The sequence below is a fragment of the Peromyscus maniculatus genome, chromosome 1 (genome assembly GCF_049852395.1).
Source record: "Peromyscus maniculatus bairdii isolate BWxNUB_F1_BW_parent chromosome 1, HU_Pman_BW_mat_3.1, whole genome shotgun sequence".
In the NCBI taxonomy this organism is placed as follows: Eukaryota; Metazoa; Chordata; class Mammalia; order Rodentia; family Cricetidae; genus Peromyscus; species Peromyscus maniculatus.
In genome coordinates this window covers 79398307-79422053 of record NC_134852.1, presented here as the reverse complement: position 1 = coordinate 79422053, position 23747 = coordinate 79398307, and the positions used below count along the sequence as shown (strand labels likewise).

The window sequence follows — 23747 nt, the reverse complement described above, 5'->3', positions numbered from 1 at the left end:
TTGACCATTTGGGGGAAGACTGCTGGAGGGGGAAAGTGAGCAAATGGATAAGTGGGAGAGAAAATGAGCCATCCACTGAGATCCAAATCAGGCTTTCATAACTTCAAACTGGAGTCTTCCACAGTCCCGCACAGGCAGGCCACAGAAGCTACTCCTGGGAATTGAATCCTGGCCAGCACATGCAAGGCCCACATTCATACCTACGGCCACCTTCCCCTTCAGCTTCTTCCCTATGGTCTTCAAGGGTCCCACTGTAAACAACTGTGCAGGCTGGAGGACCAGGGGAGCCCATAGGTCCCTGGCCTCCTCTGATGAGGTTCTGCTATGTTTCTCTACAATTCCTACAACTCCAAACCTTGTAAAGCCCGTCTTCAAGATCCTCTGGCCGCTCACCAGAACCTCCAAACCATGCTTTTCAGGTTGACAAAGCTTCCTGCTAAATATATCCAACAAATTTCCTTACATTAGTTTTCCCAGTGAATCAAGGAAAGAGAGAAAAAAAGCTAAGCAAGACTGGATGTCATTTACAATAGTAGCTTCTAGCAAAGAGCGTTTTTGAATGGGATGCCACGTGCTGTGTTTTGCCATCTTGCCTGCGCTTCCTGCTTGGAGCCAATGTAACAGAAACCTTGGGCACTGGAGCTGTTCCGCGCCACGCAAACTCCACTCCACATCTTCCAGGCAGCCCTGTCGCAAATAATTCATGTCCACTACGCCCCAACCACACAGAATACAACTACATTGTGCTGCTAGAAATGGGAAACCTGATTCAGATCACAGAAGGTAGAAAAACATTTAGTTCAACACAATACTGCCTTTATGAAAACGAAGGGAGCGCGCGGTGGGAGGTGGGAGGTGTGGGGGGGTGTTAAATCCCAAACCTCTAAGTGGGCATAGATTTTAAGATGAATTTTGGAAGAAAATGAAGAATCAAAATAACATTCATTGTGACTCAAACCAGCAACAACAACAACAAGCCCAGCCAGTCCTTCTAGAGCTGAGCCTGTTTGGGCTGTGTAGTGCTCCTAATGGACAGCCAGCCAGCTAGTCCTCCTGGGAAATGGTGCTGCTGCTACGGCGTGACTTGCCTCGCTTGCTGCAATAAACGGAAAACAAGCCTGCACGACCCAGCAGCTTCCTTTAGTCTATGCCTAGCATCGGGAAGAAAAGAAGGCGTGAAAAAGCGTTTGGAGGAAAGGCGAATGGAGAAGAGGGTGCCAGGGAACAGCATTGTCCTGCAGTATTTTTTTGTAAACAGCAGCCTGTAATGGCCATGGCTAGAGAAAGAAAAACAGATATGGAGGGAAACGTGTTTACAACTGCAGCAGGGGCGGGAGGTAGAGGGAGGGATTCCCCGGCTCTGCGCTCGGCCCTCTCCACTCCAGTGGGGCCCCGGGGCTGGGTTGGGCTTCCACTCCCCACCCCAATCCCCGCTTTCTTGGGGAGCCCATCTTGTTTATGGGAAGGGTTACTCCTCCTCGGCTCTGGTGATCGCGTCCCTAATACTCCTGCTGCATCCTTGCGGGATGCCCGCTTGACTGACAAGTGCCCCAGCCAATCACGGCCCAGGCCCTTTGGAAAGGTGGAATTTCCCAACGAACCGATTGGCTGACAGGGAAGGCGGGCCCTGGTGATTGGCGTGTTATTCCGAGTAGAAAGTAGTAAACAACCTTGGTCCAGGGGCGGTGGGGAGGGCGCGCGGTGCCAGCTCCCTCTGGCAGGCAGGGCGGGGTGGGGAAGTACCCAAGACAAAAGGAACCTCCGCTGCCGCAGCAAGGAGGGCGGGAAGGGGGTGTCCCCAAAAGTCAGCACCGGAGGCGTCATTTGGAGCCCCTGCGCCAAGAACGGCTGACTTTCGGCGCCACATCATTTTTGTTCTGTGAAGAAAGCAAAGGTTTTGCTTCTATCATCAGCTCTTCTTCATCTTAGGGCTGAAAAACACCCCAAAGGGAGCGATAGCCGATTTAGTCCCTTCTGTCCAGAAAGCCCCTCCCTCACCGTCGAGTAAATTTTTTGATTTATCTTTTCCGAAAGTTGCTTTCAATCACACAGTGAAATTGTTGCAGTACACAATACGCCATTAATGGCACGCTGGTGCACCAAATGCCCTGCTCCATCTTTGGATAACAAGTTTCAGGAGCGCTGGGCACATTCGGGGCATCTGGGAGCGAGAACATACACAAAAAGAAACAAGACACGATGGTGTTGGGGCCACCTGACAAGAAATAAGAGGTTAACTTGCCTTTTCCATAGTATTTCTGGCAGCCTGGCTTGAATCTCCCCTTCCCTCATTCCAGCCTTGCCATCCTTACAGGACCCCAGCTGGAGGAAACCATCCGCTCTTAGTATGGGGGCGGTGTTCACCCTGGCGCATGATCATCCTCAGAAGTCTACCTAAGTCGCTATCCGGAGCAAGCCTGACTCTCAATGCAGAAGGGAACCAGGAGGCCAGACAAGCAGGCTCTCCATTTTAATACTTGCTCCTTGATTCCACACTCTGCAGAGGCCATGTTGTCGTCTGTCCACGCACAGGATATCAATAAAGGGTCTCTTGTAGGCAGTAACCTGGTGCAAACAGGCCACCTGGCATTCTCCTTTGCCACCCTAGTTGGTGATCTCTCTCATCCTCTGCTATCTCCTATGGAGCCTGTCACAAGCAGCCCCAGCAAAGGCTCACCCCAAGTCACCTTTGCTGTACAAAGCCCCCACTGCCAGGGACATGGATTTAGACTTTCCTTGGTCCTGGCAGCCTGGCCTCTTCAGACCCCAAACCAGTAGCTTCTTTCTTCGCAGGCACCCCCCGCCGCCCCCCCCCCCCCCCACACACACTGTGTTCTCTTCCCGGGTCCCTGCCCAGACCACACACATCCTTTTTACTCAAGATTGGTTTTTATGCTTTCTAGACTTTACCCCTGCCTGCCCAGGAGAGGCCACTGTTCTCCACTGTTCTCCCTGGCCCAGCCACCCCACTTCTTGCAGAAGACTGAAATTTGTTTCCATAGCACTAAGTCCTCGATAGGGCTTCTAATGCTGTTTTTAGACTCTGCTTGTAGGTCTGCCTGCCTCATTAAGACCCTGAACTTCCTGAAGGCTGGGATGGTGTTATCCTTTGATTTAGGTCTCCAGTGGAGATGGGCCCACTGCAAACTTGCCAAACACTGGCAGGACTTCCTCCTCACATCCCTAGTACCCCTGCCCCTGGGCATCTCTCAGTGGTTTCTTACACACATGCAATTACCGTGTTTTCTCCGCCAGGTCAGCAATTTTCTGTTTTCTCTACTTGGCATATTTCCACTCTGCCTAAAATCACTTCCTCTCTTGGCATACCTTTCACAAGCTCCAACCAACTATGTTGTGTACCAAGAACAGGGCAAGGGTCCCTCTCTTTCCATTCTCACTTCTCTGACCAGAGTTCGCAACAGAACCAGGGCCAGTGTGGTTTGCTGGGAAAGTCAGTCCGGAGCTGGAAAGCAAACTTTCATGGTCACCCAAGTGTCTACAGAATCAACACGTTCCCATCTCGGAGGGTGGAGCAGCCCTATCCTCTTGAGCTTGTGTGTGCCGTGGGCCTTTCCCTGCTTTACAGTCTAAGGCCTCCTCTGCATCTTGGGCTGATTTTTACTCACCCTTCCATCTCAGCTCAAAGGTCTCCTCCATGGCCATCCGCTGACAACTACACACACCACTGTTTCACTTTCATTGTGACACTGAATTATCTCCTTTTCTATCTGACCATTCACTGACCTGCTGCTCAGTCTATTCTGTCCCCCAGATAGCAATATCTAGAGTTCCAAGAATTGTGGGGCTCCACAATCTCTGCTTATACCCTAGTATAATAATATAATACACCCTAATTACAATGACACCCTCATAATGTGACACAAGTCAGCATCCCTCTATATTTCAAGCCTTTATGGTGGAAAAGGATAAACTATGATAGATAAAACTGGTACCTGCAACAGTAGAAGCTAGCTTTGCTTTGAGATTACAGACTCTTGTTTGTTAATGAAATTTGTTTTGGTATAGGTAATACCACTGCATGGTTCAAAACCAAAACAAACCAAATATTAAGTACACAGTGTATTAGCTGCTCCCCACAGTGCTGGGAACACTTAAGCAACAAACATAACCTAAAGATGGGAGGGTGTACTTTTGGCTCACAGCCCATCCTATGGTGAGGAAGGCATGATGGCCAGGGCTTCAGGCAGCTGATCATCACACTGTATGCTAAGTCAGGAAGAATCAAGAACTGAATGATACCACAAAGCTAGATTCCTCCTTTTTATTCAGTACAGGACCCTAGGATATGGAATGGTAATGTCTAGTAAGAAGAGTGAGTCTTCCCACCTAAGTCATCCTAACAAAAATAACCCTTCACAGGCTTGTCCAGAGGCTTGTCTCTTTAGTGGTTGCAGATCCTATCAAGCTGAGAGCAAATATTAACACCACACATATTACACATGCATTAAATATAGCAAGGAACATTACTTTGGCTCTCAGTAAGTAAGCTAGTTTTTCTTTTTTATTTAATACATTCTGTCTTTTTGCAAATGAAAAGTCTTCTCTACTAACAAATACGATTTCATCCAAAAAAAGCTGGACAGCGAAGGAAACATCAGCGTGAAGAGATAATCTTTGTTAGCTTTTCATCTGACAAGGGATTAATATACAGAATATATAAAGAAAAAAATTAAATGTCTCAAAAGAACAAATAATCAAATCAACAAATGGGCCAATTAATCAAACGGACAGTTCGCAAATGAAGTAAAAAGACCAATAAATACATGAAAAGTGTTCAACACCCTTAGCTATCAGGGAAATGCCAATCTAAACCACACTGAGATTCAAATCGTACCCCATGCACAATGGATGTCTCATCGAGACAACCATCAAAAGATATTGGCAAGGATGCAGGGAAGAGAATACCCTTATATATCGTTGGAAATGAAAATATAGAGCCAAAACAGCCAAAAATGATCTGGCTGTCCCACTTATGGATGCATACTCAAGTAATTCCAAGATAGCACATAAGACATCTACGTTATTGTTACCGTGACACTATTCACAACAGTCAAGCAACAGGATTAGCCCAGGTGCCCATCAACAGACGAAAGGACGAAGGAAACGTGACATACATACCCAGAGTTTTATCAGATGTCAAGGATAAAACTCAAGTATTGGCAGGAGGTTAGGAGGAGGGAAAACCACCTTAAGTGAAATTAGCCAGCCCAGTATGCTTCTCTCGTTTGTGCATTATTTAAAAACAAACAAACACCAAAAAAGAGGGAAGACTATTGGTGGTGAGGGAGGAGCTACAGAAGGGGAGGAGCTATAGAGGGGAGGAGCTACAGAGGGGAGGAGCTACAGAGGGTGAGGACGAACAAAAAGAGAAGGCAACGAAGAACATTTTATGTGTGTGTGTGGGGAAAAAAAAACCCAAAGTAAAGAAAAAAGTTTTCATTCTGTTTTAACAAACACTACTCCACTCTGTAGATAAACCTTGAGGACCCCCCCGCCTTGTCTGTGCATTTAAATCACCGTGCTCCATTCCTAGAAACTGATTTAATTAGCTTGGAGGCTATCACTGGAGCCTTGAAATGAAATAGTAGAAGCTAAGTCTGAGATAATTCTAATGGAAAGCGCATTTGAGAGCCACCGAGTTAACCTGTTTGTTCTCTGGCTGATTCCTTGCCCCAAATGCGCCATCTTGCGGCCCCTCTGCCGTGGGGGCTGTTTTCCTACAGACTTGCTGACAGAGTGTATTATCAAACATTTTAGATTTTTCACTCCTAATCCGGGATTATAAAAAAGACTTCCTTGCCGGGCAGTGGTGGCGCACGCCTTTAATCCCAGCACTCGGGAGGCAGAGCCAGGCGGATCTCTGTGAGTTCGAGGCCAGCCTGGACTACCAAGTGAGTCCCAGAAGAGGCGCAAATCTACACAGAGAAACCCTGTCTCGAAAAACCAAAAAAAAAAAAAAAAAAAAAAAAAAGACTTCCTGGTGTGTTCTACTACAGGTTGTACAGGGTTTTGTTGGTTTATGCTCTTACTCTGGATTTATGTGCAGTCTAAGAAGGACTGACCCATACCCCAGCATCCGTTAAGCTGGCGGTGCATCTTTGCCCCACTAATGTATAACATCCCATCTTATTAAGCAATGAACTTCCACATCTGTGCTTGGATTTCCTGCCTTGTTCCATTATTCTGTCCCTTCATGAACTAAGACCTTGCTAGTTTAATTATTTAGGTGCCATGGGATGTTTTAATATCTAAGACTAAAATTCTTCGTTGTACTTGTTTAGAGCTTTTATCATCATCATCACTATTACTATTATTATTACCATGATAGATGACTGTAGAATCACTCTGTAGAATTAAAAGGAACCACTTAGTATTTGAAGTCTGTTAAATTTAAAAACACAGGGAGAACTGACATCTTGCTAATGTTGACTAGTTTTGTCTTGCAGATATGGTTCTCTCATTTATTTAAATTATATTTGGTATCATTTTTCAGCACAATTTTCTTGTTAAACTTTTGGCCATTTTTCCTGGGAAAAACTTTTCTTCTATGGTATCTATCGTGTAGCACCATCTACTCACTGTAGAATTATCACAGTCTGTTCATGCTAGTGCCAGCAGATGCTCCGTTCCATGCCCTTTCAATCCGTGTGTATATTTGTGAACATGTGCAAAGCCACAGGTCACCCCTGGGTGCTGTTTTTCAGGAACCCTTCCCGTTCACCTTGTTTTTTGAGACAGGTTCTCTCCCTGCTCTGGAAAGGACCAAGAAGGCAAACTAAGCTGGCTGGCCATGAGCCTCCTGGATCTGCCTACCTCTGCTTCTGCAGAACCTGTATTATAAGCATGTGTCACTGCACTATATTACACACACACACACACACACACACACACACACACACACACACACGATTCTTGGACTTGCAATCAGTTCTTTATACTTATGTAGCAAGCATGTCATTGATCGAGCTATTTGCCAAGTCCCCCATGTCCTTAGAACTCTTAACAAATAAACACTGAGGTTCTAATCAAGTACCAAACCAATACATTTTGATTTGGCAATCACAAGGTAAGCAAATCAGATGTGGTAGGGCATAGTGCTGGATGGCAGAGGCAAGACACTGGATATGGGGGGGGGGGAGTGTTGATGCCAAACTTCAACCAAACAGAGTCAAAGGTGTTGGGAGAAAGAGACCTAGGGCCTCAGGCAAAACGGGCGGGGTGGAAAACTAGCTGTATGCCTTAGTATTGACTCAGTTAGGTTGATACAGCAGCTATGCATCTATCTACAACAAAGAAAGCACGCAGAGTTGGATATATAGACAGTGGCTGACGAGCTCATTCATACACGTGATAATCGCAAAATCCTGCCTTTTATGAGACCAAGACAATTTTCCTCTTTCAGAAATGAATTTTTAAAGATGTGTCCCTTTAAGATTATTAAAAACCGAGCCAGATGTGGAAGCATACACATTTAATCCCAGAACAAGGGGGCCTGGGAAGGAAGGATCTCTACTTTCAAACTAGCTTGGAGTTAACAGTGAGACCCTGTCTCAAATCAAACATAATTAAAATCTCACGTGCAACGCTCATCTTTGAAGACTAAAGGTCCCAGCATGAACTACCAGAGCAGACTTGCCCAGCTTTGGTCTCGTTTCAGAAAGTACTCTTGGTCTGAGGTAGTACTTCTTCCTAGGGTCGAGCTTGGCCAGTAATAGCACAGCCATACACATCTGTCCACCAAGGGGCTCCTTGAATAAACACCTTTGCTCTGGTACGACAAACAGTGCTCAGTCTCTGTGCAAGTGAAATCTTCCCCCAGCTCTACCTTTCACTAGGAGTTAGCCTCTGCTCATCACTGAATTGGATCCTAGAATCCAGCAGTACTGGCTGTTCTCTTGGTCTACACAGGAGCCTCTGAGAAGTCCAAGCTTGCAGAACCAGAGACTGAGCAGTACCTGGTAGTATGGCAAAAGACATGACCAGCAGATCAGCCCCAAGTCACCTAATTTCTCAGCAGAGCAATGGAAAGAAGATAATCCTCCCAATGTAGTTGCAGAGAGGCCCAACAGAAAAGAACAATTACTCCTATTGCGAAATCTCTCCGAATCCATTTATTATTTCCCAATTTAGTAAGGCCCTTGTATCTGCACCCTGGCCACTACTCAGAAAAGCATTAGTGCATCGGATGATCCCTTTAATAACTATCAGAGAAGCAGCTGAAGCACAGGGGAATTCATGGGAGATGTTAAGACAGTTCAACACCCCAACGTACAAATGCACTGTCAGCATACGGAGAGATCTGGATTTTTATGCATGTCTTATGCAAGCTGGCATAAGCTAAAACTTTTATGAGGCATTCTGAGGAATAAACTTTGATATCAGTGTTAGTGGAATACTAAAGAGAAATGTACACTGAGTCAAAGAATCTTCTGTCGGCCAATAGCAGAGACTCCCTGGAAAGAAGAATTAATGTTTCTTTTAGAGAAGCAAAAGTCAAATGAAAGTGAGTGTTGGCAGCATAGGATGTCTCAGGACAATGCGGCACCATGCACCAGAGAAGGCGGCTGGAGCTGCTACCGACGGCGGAGTCTTCGTCAGGCTCACACCTCTGACCTTTGCTTCTGCAAGGCTGCAATTCAACTGCAGTGCACAAGAATTTGAGTCAATTTGGGTACATTTCATATTCACTATATCTACTCTGAGATAAGAGCTCAGGAGAGTTTAATAAAATAAGGAAAAAAGGCCACTTTAGAACACTTCTGGAACAAAAGAGTCGGAGCACTCACCACTGTAACCTGCTACCAGGACCATGGGGAAGACGGTCAGAAAATTGGCATGAGCAAGCAATGCTTCCAATGAGGGAGAACAAAACCTTGTTAACACACTGCCAAAAGTTCATGGACAACAAAAACATGGAGAAAAAACAGGGAAATCCTAAGGGCAGTGGGGAGGGAAAGGAGAACACAGTTCACAAATGGCATGTATACAGAGCTCCTCAAAGGCCACCACGACAGACATGTTCCTCTAGCAGGGTTCACAAGAATAAAGTACATAGGACAATTCACAGGGGAAGCGGAAATGTCTATTTTGTTGTTAATAAAACACACTGACTTGAATTTCTAGTACTTAATTTTATTAAGTCTGCTTAAATATGTGTCTACGTTTCACTTTGTTTTTCTTATTTGGAGACAAATAAGGCTACTCTCTATGTAGCCCTGGTAATCCTGTAACTGATATGCAGACCTCATCATCAGGCTGGACTCAGACTCACTGCAATTCTCCTGCTTCTGCATTTGGAAATGTTGGGATGAAAGGTGTCCACCACCATGTTGGGCTTACACATCTGGAGTCTTCCTTCTTTGTATTTCTCTTTACTATTGAACACTTACTGTATGTACATAGAGCACAGAGTTTACCAAGTTTGGGGGACCGGCCAGATCCCTCTGGATTTCACAAGACAGAAATATACATAAATTAAGACCCCCTCAATGGCAGGTCCCACACATGGTGTGTGCCAGGGTGCCAGGCCTAGGTGCCTGCCTCAGGCAGCTTTCCTTCTGTCTCCCAGCTACCTCAGAGGTCGGGCTGTGGAATTACTAGTATTTTAAACAATGCAAATGCAATTACAATGGAAGCACATTCTTCAGGAGAAGGAAGAGAGATTGGCATTTAGAAGCTTCATTAAACTTTTGGCCTTTTCAAAGCTAAATGAGTCTTAAGAAAAGGCATAAAAAGTTCCCGTTGATTGATTTAAAAACAGGACTTTTTTTTTTTTTTTTGCAATTAACAGATCTAAATCTATGAAAGGGAGAAATACATATGGCATTTTTAATAACTTCTCACTTTCTCTGTATATATATTTCAAATTGTAACAATTAGACTCTCTCTAGAGACACACATGCAGATAAAGAAATAGAGTTATTTAGTAAAACTTAAACTTCTATTTTCAAACTTCACAGAAATGTTAGTTACATTTGTACACATATAACGAACCCTGGCAATTTCTTCACCAGTCGACATCCCTGCTGCATTAGGAAAAATGTCCTCAGCTATATGACATGGTATGTCCCTCGTGACCCGAGGAGGAGAGACGGAAAAGCATTGACAGTATATAAAAATGTTCGGAGCTGGTGCTATTCCTTCCTACTGCTTCTTACCCCAACATATAAACTGTGACCACTTACTGAAAAGATTGAACTAAATTACCATATTCTCTTTATCGTCCCAATTGGCTTCCATTCGTTATCCTCTCCTTTCCCTGGAATTTCCCCTGCCTTTCCTTCTGTCAGGAAGTTAAATTACTCCTCCTCCCACACGCATAAAAGCATTAATTTATAAAACACATAGCCGTATGTCATATCTCATGTGATTCTATTTTACATTTCACCACCGTCCAGACTTATCTAAGGCGGACAAATAGATATTATTTACTGTAGCCAGAATGAGAATTATCTGACGCCACTTACATAGCCAGGAATTGATTTTTGATTAATGTTTAAGCAAAAAGTAAACAAACCCATCTGCTCTGAAAACAAACAAACAAAAGGGATGGAGCAGCCCGTGGCGCGCAGTTCAGAGGCATTCCTGCAGTGCCTGAGCCCGGGCTGCTGAAGAAGGGGCCCTCCTCAGCACGGGGAAGCTCACTGCTGACCGGAACCGACTCCAGGTCCAGGCAGGGCTTCTACTGCAGCAACTGTGGACTTCACAGACTACTGCACAGAGTGAAACCAAAACAAAAAACAAACAAACACAACCTACTCTCAGAACCAGCAGGGAATTTCTTCTCTGCTGCCCAGTGGAAGTAAAGGTGCCAATGGTCAAGTTTCCTCTCTTTTCATTTTGATTCCTGTGGGGCGTTTACCCACCACCCCCACAGCTTCCCAGAGTTTTCTTGAGTGCGAGCAGCAGGAAATATTAGATAGAAGGATTTATAGCGGAGAATGTTGCGGAGATAAACAGATAGAAAGTAAAGGATAGCCTCGAGAGGGCCTGGAACCTATTCCAACGGGCCCGGACTGTCTCTGGTCCAGGGTTTTTATAGAGACGCCAAGGGGTGGAGCAAAAGACCTCCTCCCCCAGCACAGCCAAGTGCAGGCCATCTCAGACACCTGCACTCAGGCCCGTGGTCCTGATCATCCTCTATTCGGACCTGCTGGGTAAAGCCACGAGGAACCCCAGAACGGGCTCCCACAGGTCCCCCCTTCTTAATATATAAAAAAATAACTATTAATGGCTTACAGCAATCTCCATAGCTGTTACACCTCCCAGTATGGGAGTAGAGGATGATATAGATGGCATTTCTCTTTTGAATTAGGTCCAAGGTGACCACAGCAGTCTTAGCTGCCTCAAGCCCTTTCTAAACCAAAACTCTTAAGGCGACTACAAACTTCAAGAATCCCTTAGCTTCATCATTACCATTAACAGGTTAACATAAATATTGCTATACATAGTCACAATTCTCTCAATCTTACAACTCAAAGCAAACTCTTAACAGAACCATTAGAATTAGCATATATGGTGCTATATATAGTTAACAATTTTCTCCGTCTTACAACTTTAACTCAGTCATTTGAATTTTCTTGTTAACAGAACATAGGAAAAACTTCGATGTATTCACAAACTTAAACATTTCCTCAATTCCACAAAACCAGGGTGCATTAATATCAATAGGTTTCTGCAAACATAATTCAGTCTCATAGCTCCTCCTTTTCTTTATAATTTTTTAAGCAAACTCTCAAGCCTAGTTAGAAAACCCAAACTTTTCTGTTTAAACAGTTCCATTTGTAACACAAAACCAGTTCCATAAGTAATTCCATTTTACATAAACAGTTCCACAAAACAATTCATAAATCTCCAATTAATAAAGCATATATGCATACACAAAATTGCATCTTGATTCTAAGTAGAAATACATCTCTTCATTTAAACAGTTCTATTTTTAACCCAATTCCAGAAAACTGTTCCTAGGTCATTACTAGAAGTAAGCTCAAAATTGTCCCATTGCAATGAAATCTCTATTGTTCGTTTCATTTAAGTACCAAAATTCAAATGATAAATTCTGGTACTAGCCTTCCAAATATGAAAAATCCATAACCAAAGTCTTTTTGTAATTTTATCTCATTTTTAAGTTCAAAAAGTTCAAACAAGAAAAATTCTGGTATCAGGCTTTCACTTTCAAATATGAAGAGACGTTTTTCACCAAAACTTTTTGCAGTTAATAATTTTTGTTCAAACAAGCGTCTCTGCAACTTTTGTTCTCACAGACAGACCTTTTTAGTTATAGTAAGATTTTAAACCGCACCGTTTTTGCTGTTAGCTCAGGTTTTTCTGTGCTGCGTTGATATTCCACGGATCTCAGCTGCGGATGCCTTGTGCTGGTTCTGGCGTCCGCCATTCTTAGCTTCTTAGCGGCTTCTGGAGCTTTTGAAATCATTTAGACTGCCTACTTTGCAGTCTACTAGGACACTATCTCCTGTGTCTCAGGTGTTTTCACCATATACATTAATAGACTCACACTTAACATTTACACTTTTTCACAAACTCACATATAACATTTTTTTGCCTTGCAAAGCATTTAGACTCATATTCAACATTTACACGTTTTTACAAACTCACATACAACATATTAACATCTACTTATTTATACTTTATAGAACTACTTTAGCAAATATATTTCCTATTAATTCTTATATACTTATCTTATTTCTTATTTAAACTTACATTTACAACTAGCATCTTACAAGCTTATTACTACATGTCTTAAGACTACCTTAGATACTTCTTACAAGCTTATATTCTTAAAGGAACTCTATTGATCTATTTTACAAACTTATATAGGCTACCATTAGCATATATCTAACTTAGCAAACACCTAAAGATTTCTTAACACAGATCTAACAAGACAGAATTTTACAAACTCACATATCTTATATTCGTCTCTCTACTTCTTACTCTTAATTATTATCACCATCTCTATCAGAAAGATTCTCTTAACTAGACAGGAAGTACGTACATCATTTCTAAAGTTTACAGTTTATAGTTAGCTTTGTTATAAAGCACTGGGATTTAGTGAGTGTTGTCATTATAGAGTTGTGATACTTGTTGCTAGGGGATTGTAACATTCTCAGGACGAAGCCACACCCCAAAGTTGCGAGTTCTCTCAGCAGTTCCGGACAGGCAGAGATGCACTGTCAGCGGTAGACAGTTTTTAACTAGAGGCTGTCCCTTCACCCAAATTCATAATAGCTCCCCTAAGAACTTCAATTCAAACAAACATTTCTATCACAGCAGTACTTTTGGTTTGCTCTACTGAAAAACTTCACTTCACACTGAGGGTGAAATTACCATATTTAGCTGCTGTAAAGCTCTTCACCAAAAACTGCACAGCTATTAGGTGGTATTTTAAGGATTTTAAAGTGACTTGTTTGCTCTTATAGGTAGCTTTTTGTCATCCAACTGCCGTAAAAACTTTGCACAGCCATTAGGGTAAATAAGGCATTTTACCAACGGCGCCCCAAACCACGAAGCACCTAGTTCTGTATCCTTTCAATTTTTCAATGGAACTGACACTTAAACCCTTAGACGATTTTCCTCCTTATTCTTTTTAAAGGCTGTATTTTAAGTTTACCATGAATGTATTTTCGAGTTGACAAAAGCGTTTCAGGGCAATGTCGCCATCTTTAGCGGAAAAACTACATTTCCCAGAATGCATTTCCCTTATATCAGTCCATAATAATATCAGTCCCTTATATCAGTCCTTAATATCAGTCCTTTATATCATTTCCCATATTTCTTTTCAGGTTTGAGAGTCAACTGGTTCTCTTTTACCAGACTTGCTTACAAATTCTTGCCCGGGAGGTTTGAACAATGTTTTTCGCTTTTGCAACGGGAGGTTTGAACAAGCACTTTACATTTTCAGCTATGGCACATTGGGAGGTTTCTATTCTCCTCAGCTGGCTTTAACAGGTGTTTCAACTTCATCAGACACTGACCCCCGAATCAGAACCACACCTGCCTCGTTAGCGCGCATTGAGGCTGGCATTTCTGATAGCAACTTTGCTCGAGGTTTGTGCTTGCCTTAGCCGGTCAGTGAAAAACAAGATCATGTACAACAGCTTTTCCATAGCTCTTTCAGAGAGATTTTCTCCCACTGATCTTATTCTCATTTTGCTTGTTCCTTCCCCACCCAGATGCAGAGCTTCAGCTATCTGTTTGTGGCTCTGTTCCTCTGCTAGCTGCCTTTGGAGGTAGGGGCTTTTTCTCTCCCCCTGAATCTGCCGCCTCCAATTCTAGCAGCTTTTTCAGGTCACATATTTTCTGGGGAGGATTATGTCCCTTCTGTTTCTTCAGAGTCTTTCTCCCAGACAGTTCCCAGTTTGGTCTCAGTTTATCCCCTCTACCCCAGAAACAGTTTCCGACACTACAGTGGCGGCTTTCCCTGCTACTGAAGGTAGGGGCTTTTTGTCCGTTTCTGTTTTCAGGGTCTATGGTTTGCGTACAGACTGAAAAATTTAACAAGGGAGGTTTTTGCCGTTTCTAAACTCCCATTAGAACAGGTGTTGTGCCTTATCAGGCCTTCACCTGGCCCAGTCCCCCAGTGGGTTGGGTTTGCTTGTCTGGGTGCTCAAGGACAGAGCTTATGGCAGAGGCAATCACCCCTCAGGGCTACACTCCCTCATCTCAGGGAGTCAGTTGAAACAGTTTTTTTCAAAGAGGTGCTTTCTCTGACAGAAAAGAAAGCTTTACTCCTGGATAGTTCTGTTCTGCCCTGGCTGGGCTCTTTCCCCAGACAGCGTTCTGACTCGGCAGCATGACTGCTTCAGACACAGTGCAGCTTTACTGTTTTCCCAGAAAGGTCCTTACTCTGATAGGAAAGCTTTTTCTCAGATTTCTTTTTGCAGCTGTGGACCTATCAACCCGGGACTTGTAGGAAAGCGCGCAACTGTGCCGTTCCCACGGGCTTTAGCTTTGTTTGTTCATTAGCAATCTTCCCCTGGGTCCTGCACCTTCCTGCCTCAGCTGTGTGCTCCAGGAAGTTTACAACTGTAGGAACCCCAATATCCCCGAAATGCACTCCAACTCAGAGATGCTGGCCAGTCACCTCTGGGTTTTTGCTCAGAAGCGAGGATACAAATGCTAACAGTTTTAGGGAATCTTTGCATTGGACGATTAGAAGCACCTTTTCATTCTGAAACGCTCACTCAAAAACAAAGCACTTGATGCCTCAGCTCGGCTGTAACTGAAAAGCTTGGCTTTTTGCTTTTCTCAGGTAAAGTTTGCTGCCCTTTTGGGCTCTCTGTAGCTGTTCACCCGCACTCTCCCAAGCGTTTCCCTCAGGGTACTCTGACCCACTGTCTTTTACTAGCTTGAAGAGAGAGCTTAGAAGACGTTTTTAAAAACTTGTCCTTGCCTCCTGCATTGCAGGGATGATTTTTAGAGCTTGAAAGAGAACTTAGAGGTTTTGCTGTCTTAAGTTTGTTGTTTTCCCTTAGAGCTAATCACAGGTGGTCCCCATACTAAAATCTTCAGGTGATTCTAATTTTTGTCATCTCCCAGAAGGACAAATTTAGTTTTTAAGTTTAAGAGAGCTTTTGAGAAAGATTAAGGCTTTTTAGAGAGATTTTTCCCCCAAAAATTTTTCAAGAAAAGCTTTCGAGTTTAAGAGAAAGATTTTTTTTTTCCCCCAGAGAAAGACCAACTTTTCCCAAAACTTCCCAACTTTAAACTTTGACTTCTTACACCCCCATTTTTGCCTCAGGGAGAAATTACTTTCTCCTGCCGCTTGGATTTGGCATTTCAGCTGTCCCCAGGTCAAAAGCTTCCATAGGAAACTTTTTCTTCCCCATAAGCTCAAAGAAGAGCTTTTTTACTACCCGTAAAGCCCAAAGAAAGATTTTTTCCCCAGTTTGCTTTCAAAGCCCCCAAAGTTAGAAAATTGAGTTTTTCTGTCTAGTTGCCTTACTTATTTTTTCCTACACAATCTTATACTTCTAAGTTTTTCCTAAACTATATTACTACCCTATATCTTATACTTATCACAGATAGAAATTGAGAAAGGGATAGAAGATAGAAAATTTTGACAGAAGAGAATTTCGCTGCAGCATCGGACATCCTTCCAGTCCGCTTTCCTTTTCTCTCGAGGATAAAACCCCCGCCTCACCAAAAATATATATATATATATAAAAATATATATATTCCATAACACCGGCATGCCTTTCCACTGGCAGGGCTAACTCAGCACTTTCACCAAAAACTCTGTAATAAAACTATTATTTTCCTTTATCTTTAGTCCCTATTACTTTGTCTTTAGTCCCTGTTTATTTGTCTTTAGTCCCCCCTTTTTTTTGTCCTTTTTCTTTAGTCCCTTTTTTTTCTTTAGTCCCTTTTTTTTCCTTTTTCTTTAGTCCCTTTTTTTCTTTAGTCCCTGTTCAGGCGCCATTCTGTGGGGCGTTTACCCACCACCCCCACAGCTTCCCAGAGTTTTCTTGAGTGCGAGCAGCAGGAAATATTAGATAGAAGGATTTATAGCGGAGAATGTTGCGGAGATAAACAGATAGAAAGTAAAGGATAGCCTCGAGAGGGCCTGGAACCTATTCCAACGGGCCCGGACTGTCTCTGGTCCAGGGTTTTTATAGAGACGCCAAGGGGTGGAGCAAAAGACCTCCTCCCCCAGCACAGCCAAGTGCAGGCCATCTCAGACACCTGCACTCAGGCCCGTGGTCCTGATCATCCTCTATTCGGACCTGCTGGGTAAAGCCACGAGGAACCCCAGAACGGGCTCCCACAGATTCCTCCATGGATCAAATTAAAAAACAGAAGAGGAGGAGTGCTGAAGGAATAGCGTGTGCCTGTGTGTGTCTGTGGATACACATGTATAAGGATGCTCACACATATGGGCACACATGGAAAGCATAAGTTGCTATCAGCATACTTTAAAAAAGTATTGTAAGGAGTTGAAAAGATGACTCAGCAGTTAAGAGTGCATATTGCTCCTCCAGAGGACCTAGCTTCAGTTCCCAGCACACACTGGGCAGAATTGGGCAGCTCACAACCACCTGGAACTCCAGCTCTGGGGGCAGTCTAATTTACCTGGCCTCCACGGGCATCTACATTCGTGTACCCAGACACACACAGACAGACAGACACACACACACACACACACACACACACACACACACACACACACAGTGTTCTGTAGATATGACATTCTTTTCAGTGTAGTCCAGAACTGACAAAGCTTATATCAAGCAGGAAGAAGCAGGGACTGGAGAGATGGCTCAGAGGTTAAGAGCACTGGCTGAGCTTCTAGAGGTCCTGAGTTCAATTCCCAGTAACCACATAGTGGCTCACAACCATCTGTAATGAGATCTGGTGCTGCCTTCTAACCTGCAGGCAAACATGCAGGCAGAACACTGTATACATAAAAAATAAATATCTTTAAAAGGGGGGTGGCAAAAACAAGGAAAAACAGCCCTGTCCCATTTGTTTCTATAATCTCTATAGAGTTCCCTCAGTATGTGTAACAGAGTACAGCTTACTGTTCTCATCCACTTAGTATGTGTATTATATATAATGTTCTAAGATAGTCATATACATAAGACCAAGGAAGTGCTCTTCACAAATCAAGTGAACACATTCAGCACATAAATAAGCAGCAGTTAGGTTCTCAGGTGGTAGCTCAAGAGATCAAAAATAATAAGAGCACTCCTACCTTTTCCCAGGCTGACCTCCAAATCCCCTATGTAGCCAAGGGTGACCTTTACCATCTGATCCACGCTCCTGCACCTGGCTTACGTTGTATTGGATCCCAGGGCCTCGTGCATTCTAGACCAGCTCTCTACCAACACATGGCCAACTAAGCTCTAGCCCCAGCCCACTTTGCAGCATTTTCAACAGCCACACTGACACAGCGCACACACATATCAACAAGTAAACCAAACACCCACCAGCCTTTGTGCTGCCAGAAGAGACTCAACCTGCAACTTTCAAAATCCAATTCCACACCTGATGCTGAAAAGACAACTTTACGTTTTATCGGTGATGCTACGTATATGTGGCCAGCTGCTAACAGCACCAAGTAGAGCGCAACTGAATTTTGAAGCATGGTCTACGGAAACTCACCCTACACAAGGAAGGGTGGCACGGCAGGAGCGGTCCCTTTATGACTCTGTTTCCACTCTACAACGCCCAGGCTCCCAGCAGAACGTTTGCACAGATCAGATTGCACCTCCGTAAAAAGAGTCTGTTTTACTCTAAAAGACTCCAACGACAAAAAGTTGTCTTGAAAACTTTACACACAAACATACACACTGGCCTAGAGAACAAGGGCCTTTGTCTTTCTTTGCCAAAGAACAGTGAGTATTTCCTGAGGCCTGATTTAGCCCTTCGACTAATGGTTCTGATTTGGGCTTCAACAAAAATAATTGCATGACTGTCCAAAAAAGGAATCATCAAATGACTCTTAAATAACGATTGTTAGCACACCAATTACATCAACCTTTTCTAATTACAGCTCTGCATTTTATTATTGTCAGGCAAAATGAGTACCTTAACTTTAAAGGCTAGGTTGGGGGAAAAAAATCCTTTCTGTCTCTGTTTTACATGTTTGTTTTTATGAACACTCTCCCGGTCCCCAAAAAGCAACAGGCGGCAGAATGATCCTACTGCTGAGCACAGCCTTTGCTTCCATGGGACAATAGATTGTTTTTCTGTTAGCCCCTTGGAATAAAATTTGCTTTCACACAGATGTCCTTTTCTCATCAAAGACAGCAGTGTAGATAGCAAGGGTTTCCACGCTTAGATTGTACAGAATTGACAGATATTAATTAGCCTTACCTGCCTCCGGATATATCATTAGTTTCTGCCTCACTGTAGGGACAGAGAGGAAGATGCATGTTTTGGAATTTTCCAAAGAGGCCATCTTTGTTAATGTATTACAGCCAGAGTTTTACTCATTCCTACAGAGCTAAACAAAACAAAAGCAAAGCAAAACACACAGAAATCCCTTGTAAGGGAGTTGTAGGGAGGAGATGATCTAGAGAGAGGGTGCCAAACGGGGTTTGCTTCCGAGTGACAAAGCACACCTCTCCCGGGTGAACTAGCAGTGCAGAAAACCCCCTTCCTTTTCAGAACTTTTCAAGGAGCAGATGAACATCAAAATGTCAAGCATGGGGGAACAGAAGCCCCTATGTGCCGAGGAAAGGCAGAGGCCTATAGCTTCTACACATGCGCAGAGAGAGGAGCAGGCCTCAGAGCAATGCAAACCAACTTCTGCTCATGGCCAAGGCAGCTCGCTTCTCAAACGCACTTTGCAGATGTCTCCGCAAGTTGTGTGTGTCCATATTCTGAGGACACTCAGCGGGCAGCGCACTGTTAGACACAGGGACAGCCACCCGGCAAGACTGGAGCCTCCCACTCCTCCCCAACGCTGGCAAGGATCAGAAGTGGCGAAGGTGCAGGGCAGACACTGCCTGGGGTCCACAGCTGAAGGGCTTGTTAGAGACTGTCCTGCCATAACTTCAGGAGGCGGAGACAGGCAGATCTCTGTGAGTCCGAGGCTGGTCTGCTTTACATAGTGAGTTCCAGGACAGTCAGGGCTAAGTAGAGAGATCTTGTCTCAAAACAAACAAACAAACAAACAAAAACAAAAACAACCCAAGGGGGAGGGAGGAAGAGAAACTCTGTAAAAGCAGTGCAGCTGTTCTTTGCCGCCGCCGCTCTTAAGACAGGGTCTACCTGCATTCCTGGCTGATCTAGAACTTGCTATATCGTTGAAGGTGGGTCCAACCACGTCTGCTGAAGGGGTACAACAGGCCCAAGCTCGGCAAACATGGCTCTGGCAGGCCTCGCCCTTCTCTCCGATTCCCTCTGCCTTGCTAAAACCATGACAAGCTAACCACCAAGGTCTACTCTCTTACTCGCCACTTCCTCCTCCTGAGGCTGACTAGTTGCTAAGGTCCAGCTATCCATGTATTGAAGTTCAGCGATCAGAAGCCCCCTTTGGCTCACCTAATTAACACCCCCAATTAAACATCTCATCCTAACGTGGGGTTTCCCCTGTACCTTTATAAACTGTCATTTTCCAAAGGGCCACACCTGTCTCCCCTATCCAGAGGCAGTCCTGTGTCCCTCTGGGACAAATACCCCTCTCCCTCGCTGCTTTCCCGTTCTCCCTCGTCCTCTATCTCCTGTCTTGGTCTCTTGTTCCCTGCCCTTGGTCCCTCTGGGGCAAATAAGTTTCCTTTGTGCTGGGACCTTGGGTGTCTTGTGCCAATGCCGGGTCCTTTCACACGGAGTTCCAGGCATGAGCCACTAGCACTCAAGTCTTGGACCACAGCTCCACAGGCCATAGGAAATGGCTTTCCGGGTGGCCTATAGAGATGTAACGGTACAGCAAGGACTCTGGTGCCACTTATCATTCATCCCCTCCCTCCCTCTGTCCTAATGCCAGGACTTATTCCTCCCACCGGCTTCAGTGAGATCAGAAGGAATGGCAGACTATAAAAAAACTAACTTGGCCATCACAGAAAGCAAGCTCTGAAGCACGTGGGCATATTGTTTTTTTCAGTATTTCCTCAGAAAGACCTTCACACCAGGTGGCTCATTTATTACACCCCCCTAGAATGGCTCCACTCAAGAGGGAGAGGCTCTGGGACCCACTTCAACTGTGGAAGCACAAATAGCCAAGAAGAACGAAAAGGAATGGACCATGCAATTAAAGCTACGAGGGACAGTGATTTACACAGGTAAAAGTTAATTACAACAAACAAATAAAGTAAATAAATAAAAAAGCCAGGCGGTAGTGGTGCACGCCTTTAATCCCAGCACTCAGGAGGCAGAGGCAGGTGGATCTCTGTGAGTTCGAGGCCAGCCTGGTCTACAGAGTGAGTTCCAGGACATTCAGGGCAACATAGAGAAACCCTGTCTTGAAAAACAAACAAACAAACAAACAAAACCCAAATAAACAAGTAAATAAAATAAGCTAATCACAAGGGCTATCTCAAAGTTTGGTGGAACAAAGGCATTTTCAGAACTGGCCTCACAAAAGACCTCCTAATGTGGTTTGGTACCCTGGGTGCCGGCAGCAGCATTCCCCAGGTGACCAACAAAACGGTGATGGGTGAATTACTGTCACTGCCAAATGAAATGAAGAATGAAGGGCCATTTGAGCAGACGTCCACCTACCGTCAAACCTGCAAATACCTCAGGCCAAGGAGGGCTGGGGGTGAGCACTCCTCTGTTACTTTAGAGGAGATATCTGCTGCAGAGGCAGGGTGGGTAGAGGTCCCTACTGGAAGCCATTCTGAGTATCCAGCACCCGGGGGTTGGTAGCTAGGAGTCCCTTCAATGAATGAATGAAGCTAGAGGTTCCCAGACCTTTCATTAATGGGGCCTACGGCATCGGTGCTGCTGCATCCCAGTCACCACAACCATCACCACCATCTGGGGAGCACTGATATTGCTACAAAGTCTTGAGAAAGAAAGACAGTCTCCCAAGAAGGGAGACTTGCTTTTCTCATCCCCCTACTCACAGCTATTATAGAAGAAAAGGTGGTTGGAGTGGCATTTGAACAAACAGCTTTGTGTCTGAGACATACAGGGTTGAACCACTACGTCTAGCTATCTGACCCAGCCAGACTGAGTGACTGTGCATGCGTGCGTCAATGTGCATACACAGTGGTGGTGGAAGCTGGTACAAGCGTGCGTGCGTGCATGCGTTTACTAACTGGCAGTCAGAGTTGGGTCAAAGGATATATTTTATGGAGCCAGATCAACTAAATTCGAATGCTATGCCTGTTGTTTCCTAGGTTCCTTGATGAAATCCCTTTAACCTTACTATATCTTGATTTCCCCCCCTTACCTCTTAAATAGAAATAGTAATTTTACCTATAGGAAAGTGGAGTCTGTACATGGGAAGCCCAGCATACAGTGAGTCCCTAAGTGTTGGCTATCACTGTGATCTATGGGAAAGCTTGGATGACAGTGTTGTCTGTGACACCGAGCAAGTGGCACCTTCGTTCCTCAGTCGGCCCTCCAGTCCTGGCGGCCTCGGCGGGAGTTAAGGTTGAGTGGGGACTGAAGCAGCTGAAACCCTCCAGCAAAAAGGAGCCCCTCCTCCCCCCGCAATCACTAAGGAGTAGGTCTGTATTTTTCCAGGGTCAGCTGAGTACAGTCACAGGAGGAGAGCTGAGGGGCAAGGGCAGACAGCCTCAGGCAGTGACAAGGGAGCCCAGCACCTCCCCTAGGGTTGCAGCCAGCTGCGTTTTGGCTGGAAGCTGATTTAAGTTGTCCTCTGTCCCACTTCTGAGGCTCTACAGGGATGCTCCGGGCACCGGGGTCTATGACTAAAGAGATGAGTGAAGCAAAGGGAACACACTGATCAGATCAGTCTGGCTTACACCACCCTTTGACCTCACTATGCAGAAGGGTCTTGACTGGCAACAACATGGGAAGACGATGGGCTTCAGGGCCCAGGATTAAGCCATGCAGATGATGTGCCCAGCTCTCAAACCAGTGAAGAATTCAAGAAAGCAAACAGGAATCTCTACCATTTCTATTCCCTGGTTATCTCCATTCCCATCAATCTTAAGATAATTTAGTTCTTGACACTCCAGAAAGCATCTCCAATGGCAAAGCCTGGAGCAAGTCAAGGGGTTTTAGAGCCATGTGTTAATCAACACTGTCAGCACCATCATTTGGTAGGACTTACCTCTCTCATGTTTCAGGACAATCAGCCATATGATTGTCTACAGAGCAGGGCCAACGGAAATCTGCAGCTACTCTTCGGAATTCCTTTCAACCAGTAACGTTAACTTCCTCATGTTCTGCTCTCTAACATGTACCCTTGTGCAGCTTCAAAGAGATACATTTCATATCCTTCGCTGATTTAATAACCTTCTGGTATGGGTGCTACCAAGCACCCTCCCCCAATGACCGTCACCTACACAAAGTTCTAGGCAAAGTAAATAAAAAGTATGGATGACATATAATATATGGCTAATGGCAGACAGTGAAAAGGCTGAAATTACAAAATCCAAACTCTTTCCAATAAAGGTGAATTCCAATCCTATCCAATAATGCCCTACTAACTAAGGTGTCTGTGTAGGACCAATGAATAAGCCATGTCGGAAAGACTTTCAGGCTATGGGACCTATTTGTACAATGATCCAAAGGGCTTGGGAATAGGAGAGATCCAAATTAGAACTGGGGAGTGTACTCTGTGGTCTACAGGCCAGGTGATGAAGATTTTTAGTTTCCAGTAGACTGTCATTCTTTCAACATTTAAAAGACATCTCCATTGTTTAGAAGTCACCTTCAGCCTCCAAAAAAGTTACCTGGTGGAAAGTGTGTTAAGAGGTTGAGTATTCAGACTTAAGGAGAAGGGGTAGCAACCTTCTTCTAGACCAAAGAAGTGCAGAGAGAAAACTGCCACTGGGCTATTACAACATTAATTGGTGCAGTAAGTTCCAAGTCTTACCTCTGAAGTCATTAGTAACCATGGGGCAGTGTTCACAGACAGAGAAGCCTCAAAAACACCACCTTATCCAAGTAATCAAGATTAATGTCACCCATCATAGACATACTGATGTCATCCTGGCACGATATTCCAAGGAGGGCACATATACCCTTCCCGTAGATCTCTTCACTCAAATGCACAAATCTCATCTCGTGATGAGAGACCCCAGTTTAAGACCAATAGAAGAAGCAATGCCATGCATAATCAGGAA

The 23747-nt window shown here is 44.4% G+C and overlaps 1 protein-coding gene across 2 annotated transcripts in view; it reads right to left on the bottom strand.

The window, feature by feature from the left end:
- The window catches only part of Igf1r (insulin like growth factor 1 receptor), a 300024-nt gene that overhangs the window by 109788 nt on the left and 166489 nt on the right, over positions 1-23747 (bottom strand). The window contains exon 1 of one of the 2 annotated variants that reach the window (XM_076544807.1): positions 12973-13474. The exons of the other annotated variant lie outside the window; for it this stretch is intronic. Coding sequence (XP_076400922.1) covers positions 12973-12991 — 19 coding nt within the window. The 5' untranslated portion in view covers positions 12992-13474. Of the gene's footprint in view, positions 1-12972; positions 13475-23747 lie in introns of those variants that run through there. 2 annotated transcript variants of the gene reach the window in all.